Raw genomic sequence first — 18,938 nt, forward strand, 5'->3', positions numbered from 1 at the left:
GCATCATGTAACGCCTAACGCGGTTACGTCACGTCGCTGCTATTTCTTATCCTCAAATTGTAAAATATTTCCGCACAAGTATATAATGTACAAACGGCACCACATACTTCTCACTTCACCTTTTCCCCTAATGTTTCGACCTCTGTCACTTCGTCCCGCACCCTGCATAAAAATTTTCTCACGTAGGATATTTTATTGCTCGTTCTTGACACGGTTATACATTACCAAAAACAAATTTCACCCGCTGTAGATCCAGCGTTTTATTTATTTATTTTATTTTTTTGTTGTTTTTTCTTTTCTTTGCGACGAATTTTTCACATCACGCATTTTAGAATATTTTACGTAAGTCGAAACGTTGGGTTGGGTTCGATATATCCTTATTCGAAATGATTTATAGGAGAAACAAACTTAGCCCCTCCAATAATTGAATAAGCAATTGAACGGAAATGAAGGGAGAAAAACCTCTCGCATTAAACCAATGAAGTATCGTTAAAATCCAGAGCAGAGTTTCCGTTATGAAAATATAAATTGCGTACATGCTTTTACGAGTACGAATATAATTTTATCGTAGGTAGGTACGTACATACATGTATGTTGTAAGTTTTCGTTTAACCGCTAAAACAGACGCGCAAAATTGGAAATTACGCCGACTTCGAGGTGGAAGGTCCGTGTGAAGAGGGGTGAGAAGGAGGGAAAACCGGGTAGCGCTGGTTAAATCAGGGCGGGTATCTGCATGCCTTTCACAAACATCCCCTGCACGAAGCGATACGTCAATGCGAGACTCGCATCGTTACGGAGAGACACGCGATGCGTGCGCCTCTGTCTTTTACAGCGCACATGCAGGGCGTGTTATTATACAACCTGCATGGCAGGTACGACATTTGCATTGTGCGAAGAGTGAGAGGGCGGGGGGAGAGCGAGAGGGAGAGAGATGAAGCGTGAAAAGTCGGCCCTTTGCGGGCACGAAAGGAGTTGAGAGGGGAGGCGAAGCGAGCCGGGCGATGAAAAAAAGAAGCAGCACTCGGATCCGCGGTGTTTTAAGCCATAATCAATTGCCGGATGTCGTATCGGTTAAATACGACGGCGACTTGTTGGCCGTATATTGATTTCTGTAATTCTCCGTCGTTCGAGAAACCCTTTACCGAAACTAAATTGAGCGCGCGCTTTAGCCCCAAGAGCCCCCAAATCCCTCAGCCTGTCTGTTGGACTACTTCGAAGCCCCGAAGACGCCGAGGACGTGGAATTCTCAGTATCCGCGGGCAAGGATCCCGCACCAACAATGTCGATGCTTGAAATTTCCCTCGCGGCTTTGGATGCAGCAAACTCTGCCCGATCCCACGTAACGTACGCGAAGTAAAGTGGAGAAATTTTTAATAAAAAAAATATCGTCAGGTAAATTAGTGCGTTCAATTTCACAAGGAGGGCAAAACTGGATGAGAAACACTACGATTACTGAACGGTGTTCGCCTACGCTCTCCTTGCTGCTGCCAGCGATGTGTATTACAAGTGAGCTTTTCGTACGAATAGTTGTTTTTTTTTTGCCTCAACTCACATCGCTACAGCAGCGGCCTTCAGCATCACCCGATAGTGAAGAAAAAAAAAAAAAAAAAACATTCGACAAGCTCAAAGATTCGCTGAGTTTTACAGAGACTAACGGCCGATCAAAGCGATTCTGAAGTTCATTCCGGTTCAATCGGTCCACGCGAGCCGATTATGCTAGACCACTGATTCCAGGTTCCCTGCATGACACGGGCGGGCGAACTAACGGCCAAAAATCCTCGGCGAACGAAGGACAACGTAGGTAAATAAAAAAGCAACCCTTGTAGAAATTCGGTACACAATGACGTATTTTGCAACCCTTGCGTGCGGAGTGGCCTGCAGGGTCGGACCCGTCACTGCCACGCGTTACAACAAGTTGTAGGTAGGCAGGTACCCATCGTACTACGCGACGTGTGTTAACGCCGACACCCCCGCACACACACGCGCGTTATCGGCCACGAATTACTACGGTAACCTAGTGAGAATATACGGGCTGCCAGACCGCCAACGTCGAGTCGCAGAAGCAGCCGCGACGCAGGCTGGTTAATGTTTATTTAATTAAGCTTCGTCCGTTCCCGTTTGTCGAAACTGATTCATACACGGGATAAAACTGATAGGTACAAGGTGTGTGGCAGTAAAGCAGCTCTCTCTCTCTCTCTCTCTCTCTCTCTCTCTCCTACTATCACCAACTTCCGTGCAGGGGTCGTTACAATCCCCAATGAACATGTGCCGGATGCTGTTAGAAATAAAGCCCAGGCGTGTCTCGCGTACCAGGTGAGACCGAACGACGGCAAGTTCCGGGTGCAATATCTCCGCGACCCCGGCAAAGCTGTTTTCTAGCTCGCCGAGATTGATATTGCTACCATTCTCAAGTGCTGTTACGAGTTGTAAGATATAACGGGCTCTTTAAATGCCCGATATCAGCGATCACGATGTGTAATGATCTCGTCTCGAGTGTGCGACGCGTTTACGTACGTATCTCGAGTGCCGATCGAACGATCGTTCGTTATTAATTCCATTGCCGGGTACATTGTTGAAAATTACGAACGTGGCGGCTCATTTGAATAACGCGCTGCTGTATAATCTAGTTCTCTAATGGAAGCAGATTCGCGTGTTTCTTTTCGTACGTAGGTACGAAATTTGAATTATAATTTCGCTGTTAAATATTCAATAATACCCCCCGTGTTAACCCGCACTCACACGCTATATATATGTATACCTACGTGTATATCTAACCTTGGAGATTCTAATCTTTTTGTGACGCTCATCAGAGTTAACGTGAAATAAAATCAATTCCAACCGCGATTCGAGATACCGAAGCGATAGGGAATTTTCGAGCGCTCTGCTATGTCTGCGTATAATGTTTACATAGCATGCCGACGACTCTACTCTTCGTAACAAGTGACACGTTTGCAAGGGTGAATTATCCGTTCAATTTTGTAACGAGAACAGCTTTACGTTTCAACGCTCGCGAGGACTTCTCTAATTTCAATAACTACACGTTACGTGCGAAATTACAACCACTATCGCATAACGGACCGTCACGTCGGAATTGTGTACCTGGCCCGAAACGTTATGGGCATTGTCATTAATTCGACCAGGGAAGTGAACGTGATTGGTTTGCAGGATCAAGGTGAATGTACGTGTTTCTCGGTGTGTAGATACGTAATGCGTAGGCTCACGGACCTCTCTGGTTACTCGCGTGATTTGTTTCACGTGGATTACCGAACTCCTGACGTTGCTGGTATTACATTTTCAGAAAGGAACTAACAAAACTCCCATTAACCTTATTAAAGTGTTCGCAATATGTAGCTGCCGGTGATCGCCGTCATTCGAGCAAAAAGTATAATTCCCGCAGAAAGTAAAGTTTCAAACTTCTGCGAAATTGGATACGCGGCGATGAATAATTTTTTTATTTATTTTTTTAATCAAACATCCATTACGAATTTATTGCCGCAAACGAAATTATCTAGTAAAAATTGTTTCAGACTTGTTCCGAATATCTGCGATTTGAAAGATTGCTCGAATTTTAATGTCAATCCCTACAAAATGAGGAATCGATCGTTAATATTGATATTTAATAACTAAGTGGTGAACCGTCGAGTGTTGACTGAATAATTTCATTCTGAATAGAATTTTCCAGTCCTGTAACGCATTCGAGGCACACCGCTAACGACAGAAATGTTATCTCGCTGTGAATTAAACGGACCGCCGTGTGTGGAGTAAATTAACACACCGCTTCTAACGACGCGCAATCTCTTTCTCGAAGGTTCACCGCTGCAGCGCGATAATTACGATGGTTTCCTGTTTGATAACTGGCTGACCGTATTTCCGACCGGAAGTTTTCTCCCCGCCATCCACGTACGAGTTTCTCCTTGGCCGTAATCCGGATCGTCAAACGAAAGCTTGCGAAGAAACCTAGTTTACATATCGTCCAACGGTTCATTGAAATTGCCGCAAGCCGCACGAATGGTCAGATAAAATAGGGGCGGCATTCTACGCCTCCTCAACTTCCGCAAAGTCCGTGACCGGAAGAAGTCACCCAAATCCCAAGTGACACGGGCTAAAACGTGGTGAAAATCAAAAGTGAACCGGGTGTCTTATGCGCGATCAGGCAGAGAAAAGAAAACGAATTCGCGCGATCGGCGAGCGGCTCCATCGATCAAAGATTCGATCGAACTCGGAGCAAGCGTAATATTATAAGTAACGTAATACGTAAGTATATGGGAAAGACGGTAAAAATAGGCCCCCTCTAAAATCAGACTTGGTTTTATAATCTGCCGATAAAGCTTGAAGAGCATTTTTACGCTTAAAAAAAAAAAAAAAAATAGCGTTATCAAAACGCGTCCAACACTGTTACTGTTACACCCCCCTTAAGGTTCCCATTTTGCCCGCCTATTCCCTATGTATATATACCCTGCATAATTTCCCGTCGTCAAACCCGCGACGTTTGAATCTTTCCATCAACACGAATCGAAGCCTCCCCGTTCGACTTTCTCCGAAGTGTAACGAGGATCGATGCACTCTCTGCACCCTGTCGCCCTGCGTTTCGTCCGTAATCGAAAGCAGGGGGAGAGGAAGAGAGAAGGGAAGGAGCGCCTTAAATCCTTCCAATTGCAATTTGCGGTTGACTTTACGCAAGCATCCCTGTGGAGGTCTATAGTACGAGTACGGTACCGCGGGTTTGAGCATAAAAGCCGATAGCGTGGCGGCCACGGGGTTGCGGGGCGGATGCGGGGGTGGAATGACCCCGCTGGTCGGGGTCAACCGTTGCACTATTCTCGCGGAGGTTACACATCGTCGTGTGCAACCGGGCTCGGCGCTCTGTGCGCGCGTCTCTCACCCCCTGCAGCTATTTATAAACAGGAATACGTACTTTTTCTCAATTACCCGGCTGTAACGAGGTCGGTACTTTTCGCCCTTTTCCTGCCCAGAGACGCCGCCTGTACCAAACTCCGTTTACTCGACCGCGTCGTAAAAAAATCTCCGACCCACGCGCACCCTCATCGCCGGAATTTAAACCAAGTTATACGAAGGGGAAGAAAGTGCGTCCGCTTCGTTACGTAACGTCGATCATCGCTGGACGAAGGTCTCGCATACAGACGGGGAGCTAGCTAGCTACCTGTGACTCGAGGGTTGAAACGCGACGGTTCCCTGCCAAGGCGTGAAAAATCGGATTACCTGGCGATTCATCGGCTTAGCCACATAATACAAATCGCTCGTCCGTGGTACAATGCGAGCGGTACTCGAAGTATATCGGGGAAAATTAATAGCTTATCTCGCGAGAGGGGGGGAGGGAGGGTGGGACGGCGAGGAATTTCGCAACCGAATTACAAGCTTTTGTACCGTCGGAGCCGTAACAACCGCAACGATAAGGGAACAGAAATTCAAGACGTGCAGCGATGAGATGGCTCGGAGTAATTCCGTCCTGCAGGGAGGAACAATTGAAGAAGATTGTTATCTCATGTGCCGCGTGTTGCGCAATATCGTTATTAATACAAGCACACGCAAGCTCGTATAACGTATATATATTATACACTCTTGCAAATTGTAATTTACTTAATTGCGAAGAGGCTCTCCTTCGCCGAACGAAAATTCGTTGTCACGATGCAAGGTATGAAAATAGAGTCACAGAGTTATATTATTACTCCCAAAGGGCGTATATCGTGAGCGATCAGTGACGCGTCGGCGATGCGTTAACCCTCTCGCATCCATAATATAACAAGTGGATCGAGCGAGGGCCGCGAAAACCGCGCAGCTAATAACAGCCGTATACGGCAAATATGTAATTAGCTTACCTGTAACACTTAGTAGAGACATGTTGATGCGACGATATCGAAGCAAGTTAAGGACACTCAAAACGTGGCACTATGTAGCAGCGGCACACTAATGATCGGTAAGTTGTTTTGTTATTATTTTTTTTTTATATAAATTTCAAATCTAATATTATACGTATATATGTGCTTATATATGTATATATTTATATACTGCTAGGTCGCGAAGGGTTTTGCTGATTCGAATTATTTATAATACTGCACTCTTTGCGTTTATTATTGCGAGGCGGAATCAATATTACTATGTTAATCTATTATGTACGGCTAGAATTATACGTGTGTCGGTTTAGCCGGGATTTTTATTATACTCGTCACGTTTGTTTGTTATGTTATTTGTTTACTTTGTTTTTTTTTTCTTTTTTTTTTCAATCTTTCTATTAACTCCTCTTCTTTACTTTTCCTTCGAAAACCTGCCGCTGAACGCTAGACGAGATTCTATCACAAGAGTTTATCGGTGCAGCTGCGGTTGTCTATCCTGCATTACATACGTACAACAGATCCCGTGTCACACCGTGCCTACGCGTGTAGGTGCATACGAGGCAAGGGGTTGTCGTCCGTAGGTGTTTAAGGTTGGGAACCGCGAATGCGAGAAGCGGATGAGGCTACGATCCTGGCCGGGTAGTAGCGCGTGGAGGAGGAAGGCGACGGGATGGAACGGTGAGTGAGCGAGGGTGACGGTAGCGGGTAAATGTGCAAGATCGTTCTTACTCGTCTCGCATGGAGTTAATAATGAGCAGCTTGGAGCTTTGGTCACGCGCACGGGCTGCAGGTAAGCCACCGTCTGTGTATACCGTTTCGCGTACGAAGAAATACATTTCGATACTTCGGAATAACAATCGGCAGTCTTCTCAGTTTACGAGGCATCTTTGGATTTAGGTTGAAAGAGGTCTGCAGCAGGCTCCCGCGGCAGGTATCGACGATTCCTGAAAATCCCCTCGGCCGTACCTCGGCTATCATAACGCGTGTGTGTGTGTGTGTGTGTGTGTGGGGGGGTGTGGGGGTGTGGGTGGTTGGGTGTCGCGGGTGCGGATGTGTGGATGTGGCGTGTGTCCGTCCGGCTGTATTCTCACGTAATACTACCACGCTACGCTATGCGTCCCTCATTCGGCGGCCTCTCACTTCCGTCACGTAAACTTGACGCGCGCGGCACCTTCTTCCTCCCCCGGACGAACCCCTGTCGCGCACTGCATTACTCGGCTATTGCGATAAAAAAATAACCCTCTAAGACCGCACAACCTCGACTGTTTCGCACGACAGACGCCTGGGCAACGAACACCGTTGACGTACTGCTCGACGGCGGGCACTCTGCGGACGGAGACGCCTCCGATACGCCGCCGCCATCTTGCTACGTCAACGATACCCCGACGGCGACGCCGCCCCCGCAGCTTTCGCGTCCCGGCGCCGAGCGTCGGAACGACCCGAGGGTGCCTCGCGACTCCGAAACCCTCTGCGCCACCGCTCCTTTCATCCCCCTGCCGAACGACGGGGTGCCGGATAGCCGACCGAGCAGACGCGGAACGCGGTCGGTTATCACGGAAAAATTCACCCAACAGCCGCGGCGCGTTCTCGCAAACGAGAATTTTCACCGGCGTCGAGCCACCGTCGCTGCAAGCTCGCTGCACCTCCGGATGCACGATGCTTTTACGCCCGGATACAAATCGCGTTTACGCTTATTTACACAGACTCTCTTTACGCGCCGGGGTATCGATTGCTGCACGTGGACGTAGTTGGGACGGTTGAAGACGGTACGCGATATGCTCTTTGCTGCATTATTGTTAGACACGCTCTCACGCCGTACCGTCTAAGGCCCTGGGCGATCTCTGTAATTTCACTTTCCTAATCCCTCCACCCCGGATCTTCTCTTGAATTTACCGAGCTCACGCTGAGGCATTCGATACCCCTGCATAATTCGATGCAGGCTGATGGATACGGTCTCACGCACGTTTACCCCGAGCTCTGAGCCCCCGAATTTTACCGTGACGTTTGATAAAGATAAACACAGCCTTTTTTCATTAGGTACATCTGAACCGGAACGTTCTTTCAAGGTGAGAGATTGCTTTTGGAATCCCTCAATGAAGCTACGGATTTCACCTGTCTTTCCTTCGCGTGTTTCTTTCTCTGTACGTTATAGCTAGATACGAAAACTCGGCTTGATTTCAATCAACGTCACGATCCGATGAAGAAAAATAACCTCTAGCTTTGTTTTTTTTTCCATTTCTATTTTACATTTTAGATGGCAATCGTTGAATAAATTTGAAGGACCTTGAGAGACCGATTGATTGAACACATCGCGAAAGGTCGCTTGAAACCACGGTAACCGTCGACACGCCGATGACGAAATAAAGCTGCTGTATGTCGATGGATTAATCACCACGGTCAAGGATGTTCACCCATAAAATTCGAGTCCTGTGAGCTAAAAAAGTGACATTTTCGTTCTTTCTCGGATCGAACATCATTCGCGAGATCAAAAACAGATTTAAACTGCCACCACAAAGTGCACAAAGTAAACCTCTCATCGCAGCAGCTTGATTTCGTGTTTTCGTTAAATGAATTCTTGACCTCAATATTATAGTTCGTTGAAATTCTCGGATATGAAGGTCGGTAGAAGCGTAGAAGAAACGAAGATTTTCTCCAACGTTTCGGCCCTTACTGTGGGCCCGCCTCATTTCGTGTTTTCTTTTGAGCAACGAGAAACCTCCGAAATTCGACCGTTCGAAACTGGGCAAGACCTACGACAAAATCCGAGAGCGAGATTTTTCCGGTTTCTTGGTTGCCGCGGCGCGGAGGATTCTCCGTGACTCGTTGAGACCCCGAGCGGCGTTAGTCACGGCTATAACTCCCCAGAGCACCCCAACCGTTGACTCGCACTACTCGTCGAGGCTGCAGGGTTGATTGTTGGCTACTCGGCGAGCTCAACTGGAGTAATAACTGTAAGTCTGGGGTCTCGCTGCAGTTACGACGCGTTATACCGCACACGTTGGAAACATTTCTAATGATTCTGAATCGAGGCGGTAGCCCGAAGTTACTAATTAGTTATCTTATCTGGGTGGGCGCGTTGAAGTTTATAACTTGAGCGTGGCCGGGTACGTGTCTGAAACAGAATTGCACACGGTAATTGGGACAACTTTCAACCGGCAGAAGTGCACCGGGGTGTATATGTTACGTGTATAACCTTCTTCTTCCTTGCCGGAGGAAAAGCATCAGAACTGAAATTGTCTGCCGACTTATAGGTGCGGCGTGGCATTTAGGTATCAACTTTATACGAGCGCGTGAGTTATTCTGTGTCGAATTCTTCATCGAAAGTCTACGTAAGGCATTCCCTTCTACAACTGGGCCATTTTTTTCTTTGATCGCTCAGATTTTCCTTTTTTCTTTTCTATTTTATCATCTCGTCGACAATGAGAAAAGCTTTCGCTGGTTGTTTTTTTTTCCACATTTTCAAACATCCACCCGTTTCACATGGGATGAACTTCTTTCTTACATATTATATTTGTGACTAATTTGATTACTGCGCCTCGTTTTGTTTTTTATTTCTCTACGGATTTCGTTGACTCTATTAGAAAGTGTCCTATACATGTAATAAGGTGTCAGAAAAAAAAAAAATTTACAGAACAGTGTGTCTAGCTTTTATCAATTGAAAATCTAGTTTACTTAGCGGATACATATTGTATTTTAAGCGAAATTTAATTTTTTTTTAAATTTACTTGTAGCAGCTACAGTCTGTACACTGTGGTAGCTCTTATAGTTTTGGAGTCACAAAAAAAAAAATAGACGTTTCTCGCCAACTAATACGACTCTTAATTAAATATCTCTTAAGCTGTCCGATATTCAGTAGACTCGGCTGAAAATTTAGTTCCAATTCACATCAAAACAATTAAATCGAGGTTAACAATCTTCCGAAAATAAATTTCGTGAATCAAATTACGCGTAGTAGAAAAAAAAAAAAAAAATACCAAAGAAGAATTTACGAAAAAAGTGGTTGAGATAACCAACAAAGCTCCATAAACGCACAATACGCGTTGGGGGTATTTGATCCAACGGTTATTACGAATCTAATAAACGCTCGACGGCGATAAGACGTGCGAAGCGAGCTTGAGAAGTATTGACGTGTTACATATCCATTGTATTTTTCTTCCTCTCTTTGTAATGAAAATTCGACTCGCGTGGATGAAACATCGTTATTGCCCCAGATATGAAGCGTCATGGTTCGTACCCGGACGTTTTCAGTTACACGAGCCACGGAGTTTCTTTTAAAAATGTCTAAGTGATTTAGTGGTATGTACATACCTATTGTTCAGAGCCTCTCTGTTTGATCGATATAGAAATGGACCTCGCCACCGTGTTAATACGGTATATGCGCAAGGAATTGTTTGAATTCAATACTACAATCAGGCGGGCAGACGTCGGGGAACTTGCACTGTAGCTGAAAATACAGTCTACAAAGAGATTTACATTTGAAATTAGACACGTTTCTATTGTTCGTGGATACTGGCAGAGCAGCAACGTCTCGCGTTTTCATATTCTCGAATGAAAGTGAAATTGTAAATTTATGAAATTATAATTTCGTACTGCGCAATTAGGGCGCCCGAAACGAGCCCTTCTTCTCCCTGCAGCAAATATGCGCTGCTCCCGCATGTTTCTGTTTAATATATAATTACGCGAAATTGGTTGTTCAGCTGCGAAGGGTCGGCACAGTAATTCACGTGTGCATTGATCGTTGCAGCTTTATTGATCAGCTTACAGGCGGTTTTACGCCCACGAGATCCTCAGATTCAGCTTCCAAGAATTATACGTGTACACGTTGTATCTTTCACAGTTTATCAATAGGTCAAAGTTCGAATGCCACGTGTCGAGCTTCGCGGCGGTTCAATTGAATTCACTTCGGCTGCATTTTCCGTCGCGAATGGGTGCGAGTTTCAACTCGGACGTGATAATATCAATCTAAATAATAACGATGTTTGGGACTACGTGGGTGCTTATAATATTTAACGTCACAATTTCCTCAACTAGAATTTTCGCTTTCATGGCCTGTTAATCCTGCGGTGTAAGTGCGGAGCTTTCGGCTCGCGTTGCTTTAGAAACGAACAATCCAATTTAGTAACTTTCGGAATACATGTAACATTGTCTCTCAAATTGATTGTGATATGTAATATTTTTTACGTTTCACACAATCTACAAATGTACCTACTCGTGTAAAGATCTGACAGATTAGCCTGAGGCACTCGAAGTAAGCAGACTCGTCACGAGGCATATAAATAAGGCAGAGTTCACGTTGTTTATTTGTACGTTATACCTGCGTAAAAAATATTCCGTCATAAACGAATCTTGGAAACAATAACATCATTTTTACAGAATGTAATATCTCAAAACAACATACTGAAGAGAAAACATTTTATGGAATATAACACGGTACCTGCTGGAAATATATGAAATTACTGTGAAAAACCGGCAGTCCAATTTTATATTGATTCTTGTGGTGGAAAAAAAAAGAAAATGTAAAGATGCCAACTCCCTGCGAGTATAATGTATTAATGTTTCAAGCACAACTTTACCGTTGATAAATCACCCGCGTACTTGTATTTATAAATTTGCGGAAAAACTGAAAAGTTTCGTTCGTTACACAATCGCCAACAGAAGGAAAGAAGAAAAAAGTAATACCCCGGCCGCCGTACATTAGGGAGTAAAATAACAACAAAAGAATGGAAAAAAACAAAAGAACGCGAAAAGGGAAAGGAAGGACTACAAAATGCATAAAACCACGAAAGGACTCGAAGCACGCAGAGCTTCTGTCGCGTGATTATTACACGTAGCAATATTCGTAATACTTACACCGTAACGGGAAGTCCCCAAAGGACGCTGAACGGCGTAATAATAATGATTTTTGACGTAGAGCGATGTCGGTGGTTCGTGCGAGTCGTGTGGTTCGTTCAAACGAGGTTCCGTTGTTATTCGACAGGCAGCGCCACTTCCCAATGTCGTCCGCTATTCTCCGGTGCGCCTAGCAGACGGCGAGCCAAGATATCGGCCAATAGCAGCCCGGAGCCAGGCCTTCTTTTTTTCTCCCTGCCATCGGTCCGACGTGAGATAATTTTCGCCTCCTGAGGAGCGGTGTATTTTTTAGCGTAAAATAAACTAAAGTCATGGCAGCCCAGTGGATACGCAGAGTTGTGAGTAGCCCGTGTTAACAGTTGAATCATCGCCTGAACGCCGCTTATTTTTACCACCCCGATTTCCGTAGCGCTCACTTTTTTCTACCCTTGTTTCCACGCTTCTTGGTTATCCGTTCGCCTGCACAGCTTTTTCTCCGCCTCTGGCTTCTGACACCCACCTCTGTTGTACCCGTCGCTAATGGGACTCCGATGCGTCGTTATCGCTTACCTGAGTATGTCTTTTAATGACAGATATCTCCAAAGATTGGCAGGACCAGATTCTACAGCAGCGATGTCAAGAAGTGTACCCTCATTCCTGGCGACGGCATCGGACCCGAAATTTCCGCCGCCGTGCAGAAGATCTTCGACGCCGCCAAGGTGCGATATGTTCTATTATTAACCCTCTCCTATCACTCGCTCATTTTTTATTCATACCCAGGATCATATTACATCCGAGTGCCATTGTCCTACCTCTGACCTTAACGGGTTTATTTTAATCCACCCGCTCAGGATTCAAATTTTGTCCCCTTATACAGGCCTTTGTCTCTCAGATCGTGCGATGTCTGCCTGAACTTGACCCTCGTCGATGTTTCACTGCTTTGCCGATCTAATCTCAGCCAGTTTTTAAAGAAAAACGTTTTTATTCACACCACTTTTTTTTCTGTTACATAACGTCATCTCACAGCGCACCACAGTTTATCTTGACTAATGTAAACAACGTGATAACGTCTTTCCTTCGCATCCAGGTTCCCATCGAATGGGAGTCCGTTGACGTGACGCCTGTTCGAGGACCCGACGGCCTGTTCGGCATCCCGCAAGCTGCCATTGATTCGATAAATAGAAATCAAATTGGACTTAAAGGACCACTTATGACTCCCGTCGGAAAGGGTCACCGTTCTCTCAATCTCGCCCTCAGGAAGTGAGTCGAAAAAATGTGTTTTGTAATATTACCGTGGATACTTCGACGTCGCACTGTCGATATTTTCTCTTGAAAGGCTTAAACCTCCGACTAGATCGGCGGAACAATTTACCTCTTATGTAATACAGAACTTGCTAAGACTTCGTATATCAATGTCTGACAAATCTGTTTTTACATGGCTGCAGAATCTGCGAAAGGAAATAGTTTCACTTTGAATGTCAAACATCACCCTGCAATAATTTGTTATGACATTTAAACGCGATGTAAGAACCTTTTTCAGTTGCTTGGTAACAACTTTTAAATGCCAGAAAGTACCTTGGGCCTAATCGGCAACGAAATTTTACTCTTTTCTTCTTCTCATTCGATAGGGAATTCAATCTTTACGCTAATGTACGGCCCTGTCGTTCGTTAGAGGGTTACAAGACTCTGTACGACGACGTGAATGTAGTAACCATCAGAGAAAACACCGAGGGAGAGTATTCTGGTATTGAGCACGAAATAGTAGATGGTGTCGTTCAATCCATCAAACTCATCACCGAGGAAGCATCCCGCAGAGTAGCAGAATTCGCCTTCCAATACGCTCAAGATAACAACAGAAAAAAGGTCTTCTTTCGTTACAGATCCGGTGTACGCAAGTAATATTATTCGCTGACGCTTCATTGTTCTAACTACAGGTGACAGCGGTGCACAAAGCAAACATTATGCGAATGTCCGACGGTTTGTTCCTAAAGTGCTGCAGGGAGGCGGCAAGCAAATTTCCTTCTGTTAAATTTGAAGAAAAATATCTGGACACTGTGTGTCTGACCATGGTACAAGACCCACAACAATACGACGTTCTTGTAATGCCAAACTTATACGGTGACATTCTCTCCGATATGTGCGCCGGTCTTGTCGGAGGTCTTGGACTGACGCCCAGTGGAAACATTGGCCTGAACGGTGCTCTGTTCGAATCGGTCAGTTGAAATACTGTAATTTTTTTTAAAAGATTGCTCGAAAGTGATACTTGAACAAATACTTTCTTCGAAGACGTATTAATATTACCTAATTTTTATACGAGTAATGAAACTCATTGCTTTAAATTCTTATTACTGTAATCGGTATTTTTCTATTTTATTTTCATACAGGTGCATGGTACAGCACCTGACATAGCTGGACAAGACAAAGCAAATCCAACAGCACTCCTCTTGTCTGCTGTTATGATGTTAAAACACATGGGTCTGAATGACCATGCGAGAATAATCGAACACGCGGCGTACGACACAATAAAAGAGGCTAAATACCTAACCGGCGATCTCGGTGGCACCGCCAAGTGCAGCGAGTACACAGATGCAATCTGCAAAAGAGTTATCGCTGCAAAATAAACGGAGTCTTAGCCTAATCCAAAGTGTACTACTGAATTCTCGTAGAACCGGTAAAGATGAGACGACGGTAGTTTGAAAGGCTGCAGTGGTGTTTCTTTTATTTTCTAATCTTTAGATTCTGCACCACCCAAATGTATATTGGATCGTGAATAGTGAAACTTGTAACGTCAGATGTACAATTTTAACAGGTTGATCCGAGTGTGTTATTTACAATCAGTCTCTAACAGCGTGTGTTTCTGACTGAGATATTTTAATGCCTAGGAAATCTGCCTCATACGCCGATTGCCCAGACAGGTCTGGCCCGGTGATATATAATCCAATTATCGACAGGAAAATCAATTCAAGGCGCATTTAAGCTTATATTGCCAAAAACTGTACGCGTAGACTCTAATCGAAATTATCTTCCGCGGTAAAAATCGGATAAACGGTTCAGAGTTTTTCTTACATCTCTAAGTTTTAGAAAATTGTTCATAGTCGGAGGCGTTTTAAGTCATAGTAATTTCTGTATAAAGTAGCGAGTCGTGTAATATAAGAATGTCGTTTACATTAAATAATGTTATGTAATAAAGTAACCGTCGTGTGTCAACAGACAAGCTCTAATAAGCTATATTGTGCAGTATTATAAATAAACGTTCTACAGACAGGACCGTAATTTTGTGTATGAAATTTTCTAGTAAATCCTAATAACGAATTTTCAAACCGATCAAATTAGTCTGTTCAAAACGCGCAGTGAAGCAAAACATCCGCGACAAGTATTATTTTTTTTATCTCATTCGTATTTCAAGGAGATAATTGCGAAACTTTTTCTTACACTTTCTATTACAACGAAATACTTTTCTGTTTAGTTCTTGCTTTTTTTCGGCATAAAAAAAAATCCCAAAGATCGAATTCGAACTTGCACTGTTTCGGTATATTCAAAATTATCTCCAAAGCCACAGTGCAGTGGTTTATAATTACGCTACAAGATAGCACAGCCAATAAACTCGAGAGACGGCGCCATCCTGGTAACAATATCCAGAACTATTTTTGCCCCGCAACACGAAGCCGGGAGTCGGTATGAAACTTTGAATCCCCTTTATCCCCTAAAAGATCCTCGGAGTAAAATAGCTGTAGAAACTGAAACGAACCGTGTTTCACGCCTTCGTACATCTGAAATTAAGAATTTATTTCACAAAGAAACGTGATACCAACGCAGATTTTAAAAAATGACCAAATCATCGGTCTTCCCTTACATGTTGCATGTATAAATTATGTACAAACACGCCGATTTTAAAATCGCCTCGGTTTGGAAAAAGTAAAAGTTTGTATATGTGAAAAACACAGAATTTTTGAAACAAGGTTCTGAATGCTACCTTGATAAAAACCAAAATCTACTCTGAACGTTAGAGGTACTTAAAAGAATTTTAAAACAACCGTGAATACCTGCGCACGTCGAAGGGTTAAACAATGTTAATATATATGTTCTCGCGTTGTCGACGTGAAACGAGTTCACTTTGCGAATAGTACTATAAGCAAAATACAGCGAGTCGATTACCCTTGACTCGAGGCTGAATCTCGCTTCGCACTCCTCCAGCCACTTCGCACCTTCGTCGCCGATGTTCGGCTGCTTTCCCCCCAACCACATACACATATCTTATCTTTCAAAATGTGTACAGCTGGTTTCCTCTCCCTCTCTCCCTTCGCTTCCTCCTCCCCCTTCTCCTCTTCAGCCTATCCAATTCGCGAAAGACGGCAGTAGCGTCGTATCCTCCGAAGGAAAACTCCCCGCCAGCATCCTTTACTGGTATGAGAAAAGTTCCCGGCTATATTTCATACCCCCCGTAGCGGTGGATGAGGATGAGGATGAGGATGAGGGGGTGGACCGTCTGTGCCCGCCGCGTTAGGACGAGGCGGAAAAGACGGAGACGCGTGTCGTCGTCTCGCGGGCTCGTTAATTCCTTCAAGATTTATCAGGAGTCCGCGGTGAATTATGACTCGTTCCTTATAAATTTTAAATATTGGATTTTTCGGGTGATTAATTCCCGCTCCCCCCAGATCCACGTGTCTCATCCCCTAAATCCCAACCCACCCCTCGCCGTATCGCCTTTCCCTCGTCCCAGTCCTCCTCCTCCTCCTCCTCCTCCACTTCCTTCTCCAGCACACCGTAAAAGATCTACGACAACGTCTCGCCAGAGTTGTAACGGGATCGATCACGCACCTTGCACCGATAATAATTTCCCGTCACCGATCGCGTCGTCGTATGAAAATGAGGAGTGATTTGAGTAAGCTAACCAGGGTAAAAAGCACGAGCTTTCGGCGTCGCCGCGAGGCACTTGAGCGTGTACGAAGGATATAAGGTGGCACACTTGCAGTGCGGAGAGAAGTGTTGATGACGTTGCATGCATATTCAACGCTCCCTCCTAGGAATAATAAAAATAGGATGGCTGCAGAAATTATTTAGATTTATGCCCGCTCTCGCCTTCCGACAACGCCGTTGGTGACGAGGGCGGAATTGATTCTCGGATAAATTTCATGCATTATTCAGCACTTATAACCGAGCACCAGCTATATGGACGCGAGATGTTCAACATTGACATCGTATTCTTGCGGTCAACGGATTTGAACTTTTTGCACAGATACCTATACGTGGCTCTGCGCTTTTCCCCGACTGCTGTGGTTCGCACGAAATCCAAACTGCACTGCAATCCTTCTTTGCACACCGGTGAAAATAAATAACGGCTCGAGGATCATCGAGTACCTACGGCAGGAATTGATTGCCGAAAACAATGAAAGTAATCCCTGCAGCGATTCGAGATCTGTGAAAGCTCGGTCGAATTTCCAGTCAGCTACGATGATATTTACTCGCGTCTGTATAGAATCCAAACAGCCATTGCCAAGATTCAATTAACGAACGACGGCAGACGCAAATCGCCTTATACAGTAGATTATAAGCTGTTGTCAGCCATCTGTGACGGAGCTGATAATTTACATCTTTTGCGCCTTCTCTTAACGGCTCTATTCTCCACTCCGCGTTTATACTGCCAGTTTACCAGCTCCCACGAACGACGGATGACTCGAGCAGAAATGATTGTACCAATAATCGTTGTTTTGCCGTATCTTCTGGGACACAGCGTTGCGAACGCGCGCGTATTTTATCTCGACGAATCGACCAAGGGTGATGTTACTGGGTACGAAAATTTCAACGATCTTGAACAATCCTCCCGTGATTTGGACCTCAGTTTTTCAACCGGAGACACGTCGAGTAACTATAACAATTATCACAGAGAGGCTGGTTTTCCGATTTTCAAACGGATCAATCCGGTAAGAATTAATAATTCTACATCGGTATTGTATATAATATAAACACGTCACTGATGTCATTTTTGCAACTGTGTCTGTACGAGTTTTGGCTAATCTTTTAAGGTACGCCCGTACGGAATTCCGGAACAAAAGTACGTGAAAATTAAGGAAGATATGGACCGCCCCCACGCTTATTACAATCTGATCGAAGTACCCGAGGAACGACCCAGATTCAAAGGAATCCTCGTTGATCCGAGAGAAAACGCGAAATGGTCTCAGGTGTCCACCGAGGATCGTAAAGGCGAAGTGATACTGGAGTTGAGAATAATAACTAACAACGATGCTGTGTAATTTCCCGGTACAGGCAAAACGATTGCCTTGTACTCACATATTTTACTTTAAAAATATCCGCCTGTCCGTTGCTCCTGAAAAGATTTAAGCTGTTGTTTTACGTTTATAATAAATCCTAATATGATTAGTCGCATAAATCGTAAATGTCTAAGTTTTTTTCAACCAAGAAGAGGGTGTAACGAGTACACCTTCTGTTTTGCCGAGGGTAGAGTAACGGGACGGTTTTTCATTCTATACGAGAATAAAAAAAAAAAAGGGTCGAGGGGTGTGAGAAAATGTCGAGAGCGGCGCAGTGCAACGCGTACGCAAAAATGAAGAAAGATTCGAACGATGACGAGGAGTGTCGGCGAGCAATAATAAGGAGCACGACGAAGGCAACGGCAACGTCAACGATGAACAGAGTCGGTAATAAGAGTGGCGAGCCGGAGATGTGCCCGCGTAATAAAAGACGATTAGCCAAATAATAGGCGAAGAGGGCCGACTGTGACATTTCTCCGGGGATCTCTACTATACATACCTATACACACATACATATACACGCCACTGCGGCGCTAAGGGCTCTTAAAATATAACGAGGCACATTGAAAAATGAAGAGCTTCGCGGGAGGATCGAGTCATGATGAAGTGACGAAGCGAGTGTTTTATTTCGTACCTATATTACATAGGTATATATGACTACACACACTGTATAGGTATCTATGTACGTAACTTTCGTCGTCAGACTGAAAAGTACAGGGGTATGTACGATATATGGTGTACGTATCACGCCCACCTCGTGGCACAACAACGTGTTGGACGGACACTCATCTCCGAGTGTCCTGTGCAGAGCTCACAGAGTACAAGGAATCAATTGATCACACCCGCATCAAGTAAGGTACTCGACGAGATTTCAACGCGAACCGTAAGCGCTGCAAGCTTTCGGTGCACGCAATTTCCTGATTAAATTAATCGTAAAGAAACGAAACGTGATAGAAAAATAAAAAAAATATATATAATACGACTGAAA

General features: G+C 44.6%; 3 protein-coding genes across 3 annotated transcripts in view; 2 read left to right on the forward strand and 1 right to left on the reverse strand.

The window, feature by feature from the left end:
- The window catches only part of LOC124185566, a 64,411-nt gene extending 57,216 nt beyond the window's left edge, over window positions 1–7,195 (reverse strand). The window contains exon 1 of the mRNA XM_046576443.1: window positions 5,838–7,195. Within this exon, the coding sequence (XP_046432399.1) occupies window positions 5,838–5,859 (22 nt within the window). The 5' untranslated portion in view covers window positions 5,860–7,195. The remainder of the gene's footprint in view (window positions 1–5,837) is intronic.
- A 4,684-nt stretch (window positions 7,196–11,879) lies between these two features.
- Window positions 11,880–14,954, forward strand: LOC124185658 (probable isocitrate dehydrogenase [NAD] subunit alpha, mitochondrial). Its single transcript, XM_046576623.1, has 6 exons — window positions 11,880–12,040; window positions 12,275–12,400; window positions 12,769–12,941; window positions 13,310–13,544; window positions 13,616–13,894; window positions 14,066–14,954. Exons 1-6 carry the CDS (start codon window positions 12,014–12,016, stop codon window positions 14,300–14,302), a joined length of 1,077 nt encoding a protein of 358 aa, XP_046432579.1. The 5' UTR covers window positions 11,880–12,013; the 3' UTR covers window positions 14,303–14,954.
- Window positions 14,955–17,175: 2,221 nt separating this feature from the next.
- Window positions 17,176–18,058, forward strand: LOC124185659. The gene is made up of 2 exons (XM_046576625.1): window positions 17,176–17,602; window positions 17,705–18,058. Exons 1-2 carry the CDS (start codon window positions 17,351–17,353, stop codon window positions 17,930–17,932), a joined length of 480 nt encoding a protein of 159 aa, XP_046432581.1. The 5' UTR covers window positions 17,176–17,350; the 3' UTR covers window positions 17,933–18,058.
- The last annotated feature ends 880 nt before the right edge of the window (window positions 18,059–18,938 follow it).

The sequence above is a fragment of the Neodiprion fabricii genome, chromosome 6 (assembly GCF_021155785.1).
Source record: "Neodiprion fabricii isolate iyNeoFabr1 chromosome 6, iyNeoFabr1.1, whole genome shotgun sequence".
NCBI lineage: Eukaryota > Metazoa > Arthropoda > Insecta > Hymenoptera > Diprionidae > Neodiprion > Neodiprion fabricii.

Excerpts from the sequence above, each read along its gene's own strand:
- LOC124185658 (XM_046576623.1), top strand. The coding sequence starts at position 12,014 with ATGGCAGCCCAGTGGATACGCAGAGTT. Across the intron at positions 12,942-13,309 it reads CTCAATCTCGCCCTCAGGAA|GGAATTCAATCTTTACGCTA; the intron begins GTGAGTCGAAAA and ends CTCATTCGATAG. Across the intron at positions 13,895-14,065 it reads ACGGTGCTCTGTTCGAATCG|GTGCATGGTACAGCACCTGA; the intron begins GTCAGTTGAAAT and ends ATTTTCATACAG.
- LOC124185659 (XM_046576625.1), top strand. The coding sequence starts at position 17,351 with ATGACTCGAGCAGAAATGATTGTACCAATAATCGTTGTTTTGCCGTAT. Across the intron at positions 17,603-17,704 it reads TTTTCAAACGGATCAATCCG|GTACGCCCGTACGGAATTCC; the intron begins GTAAGAATTAAT and ends TAATCTTTTAAG.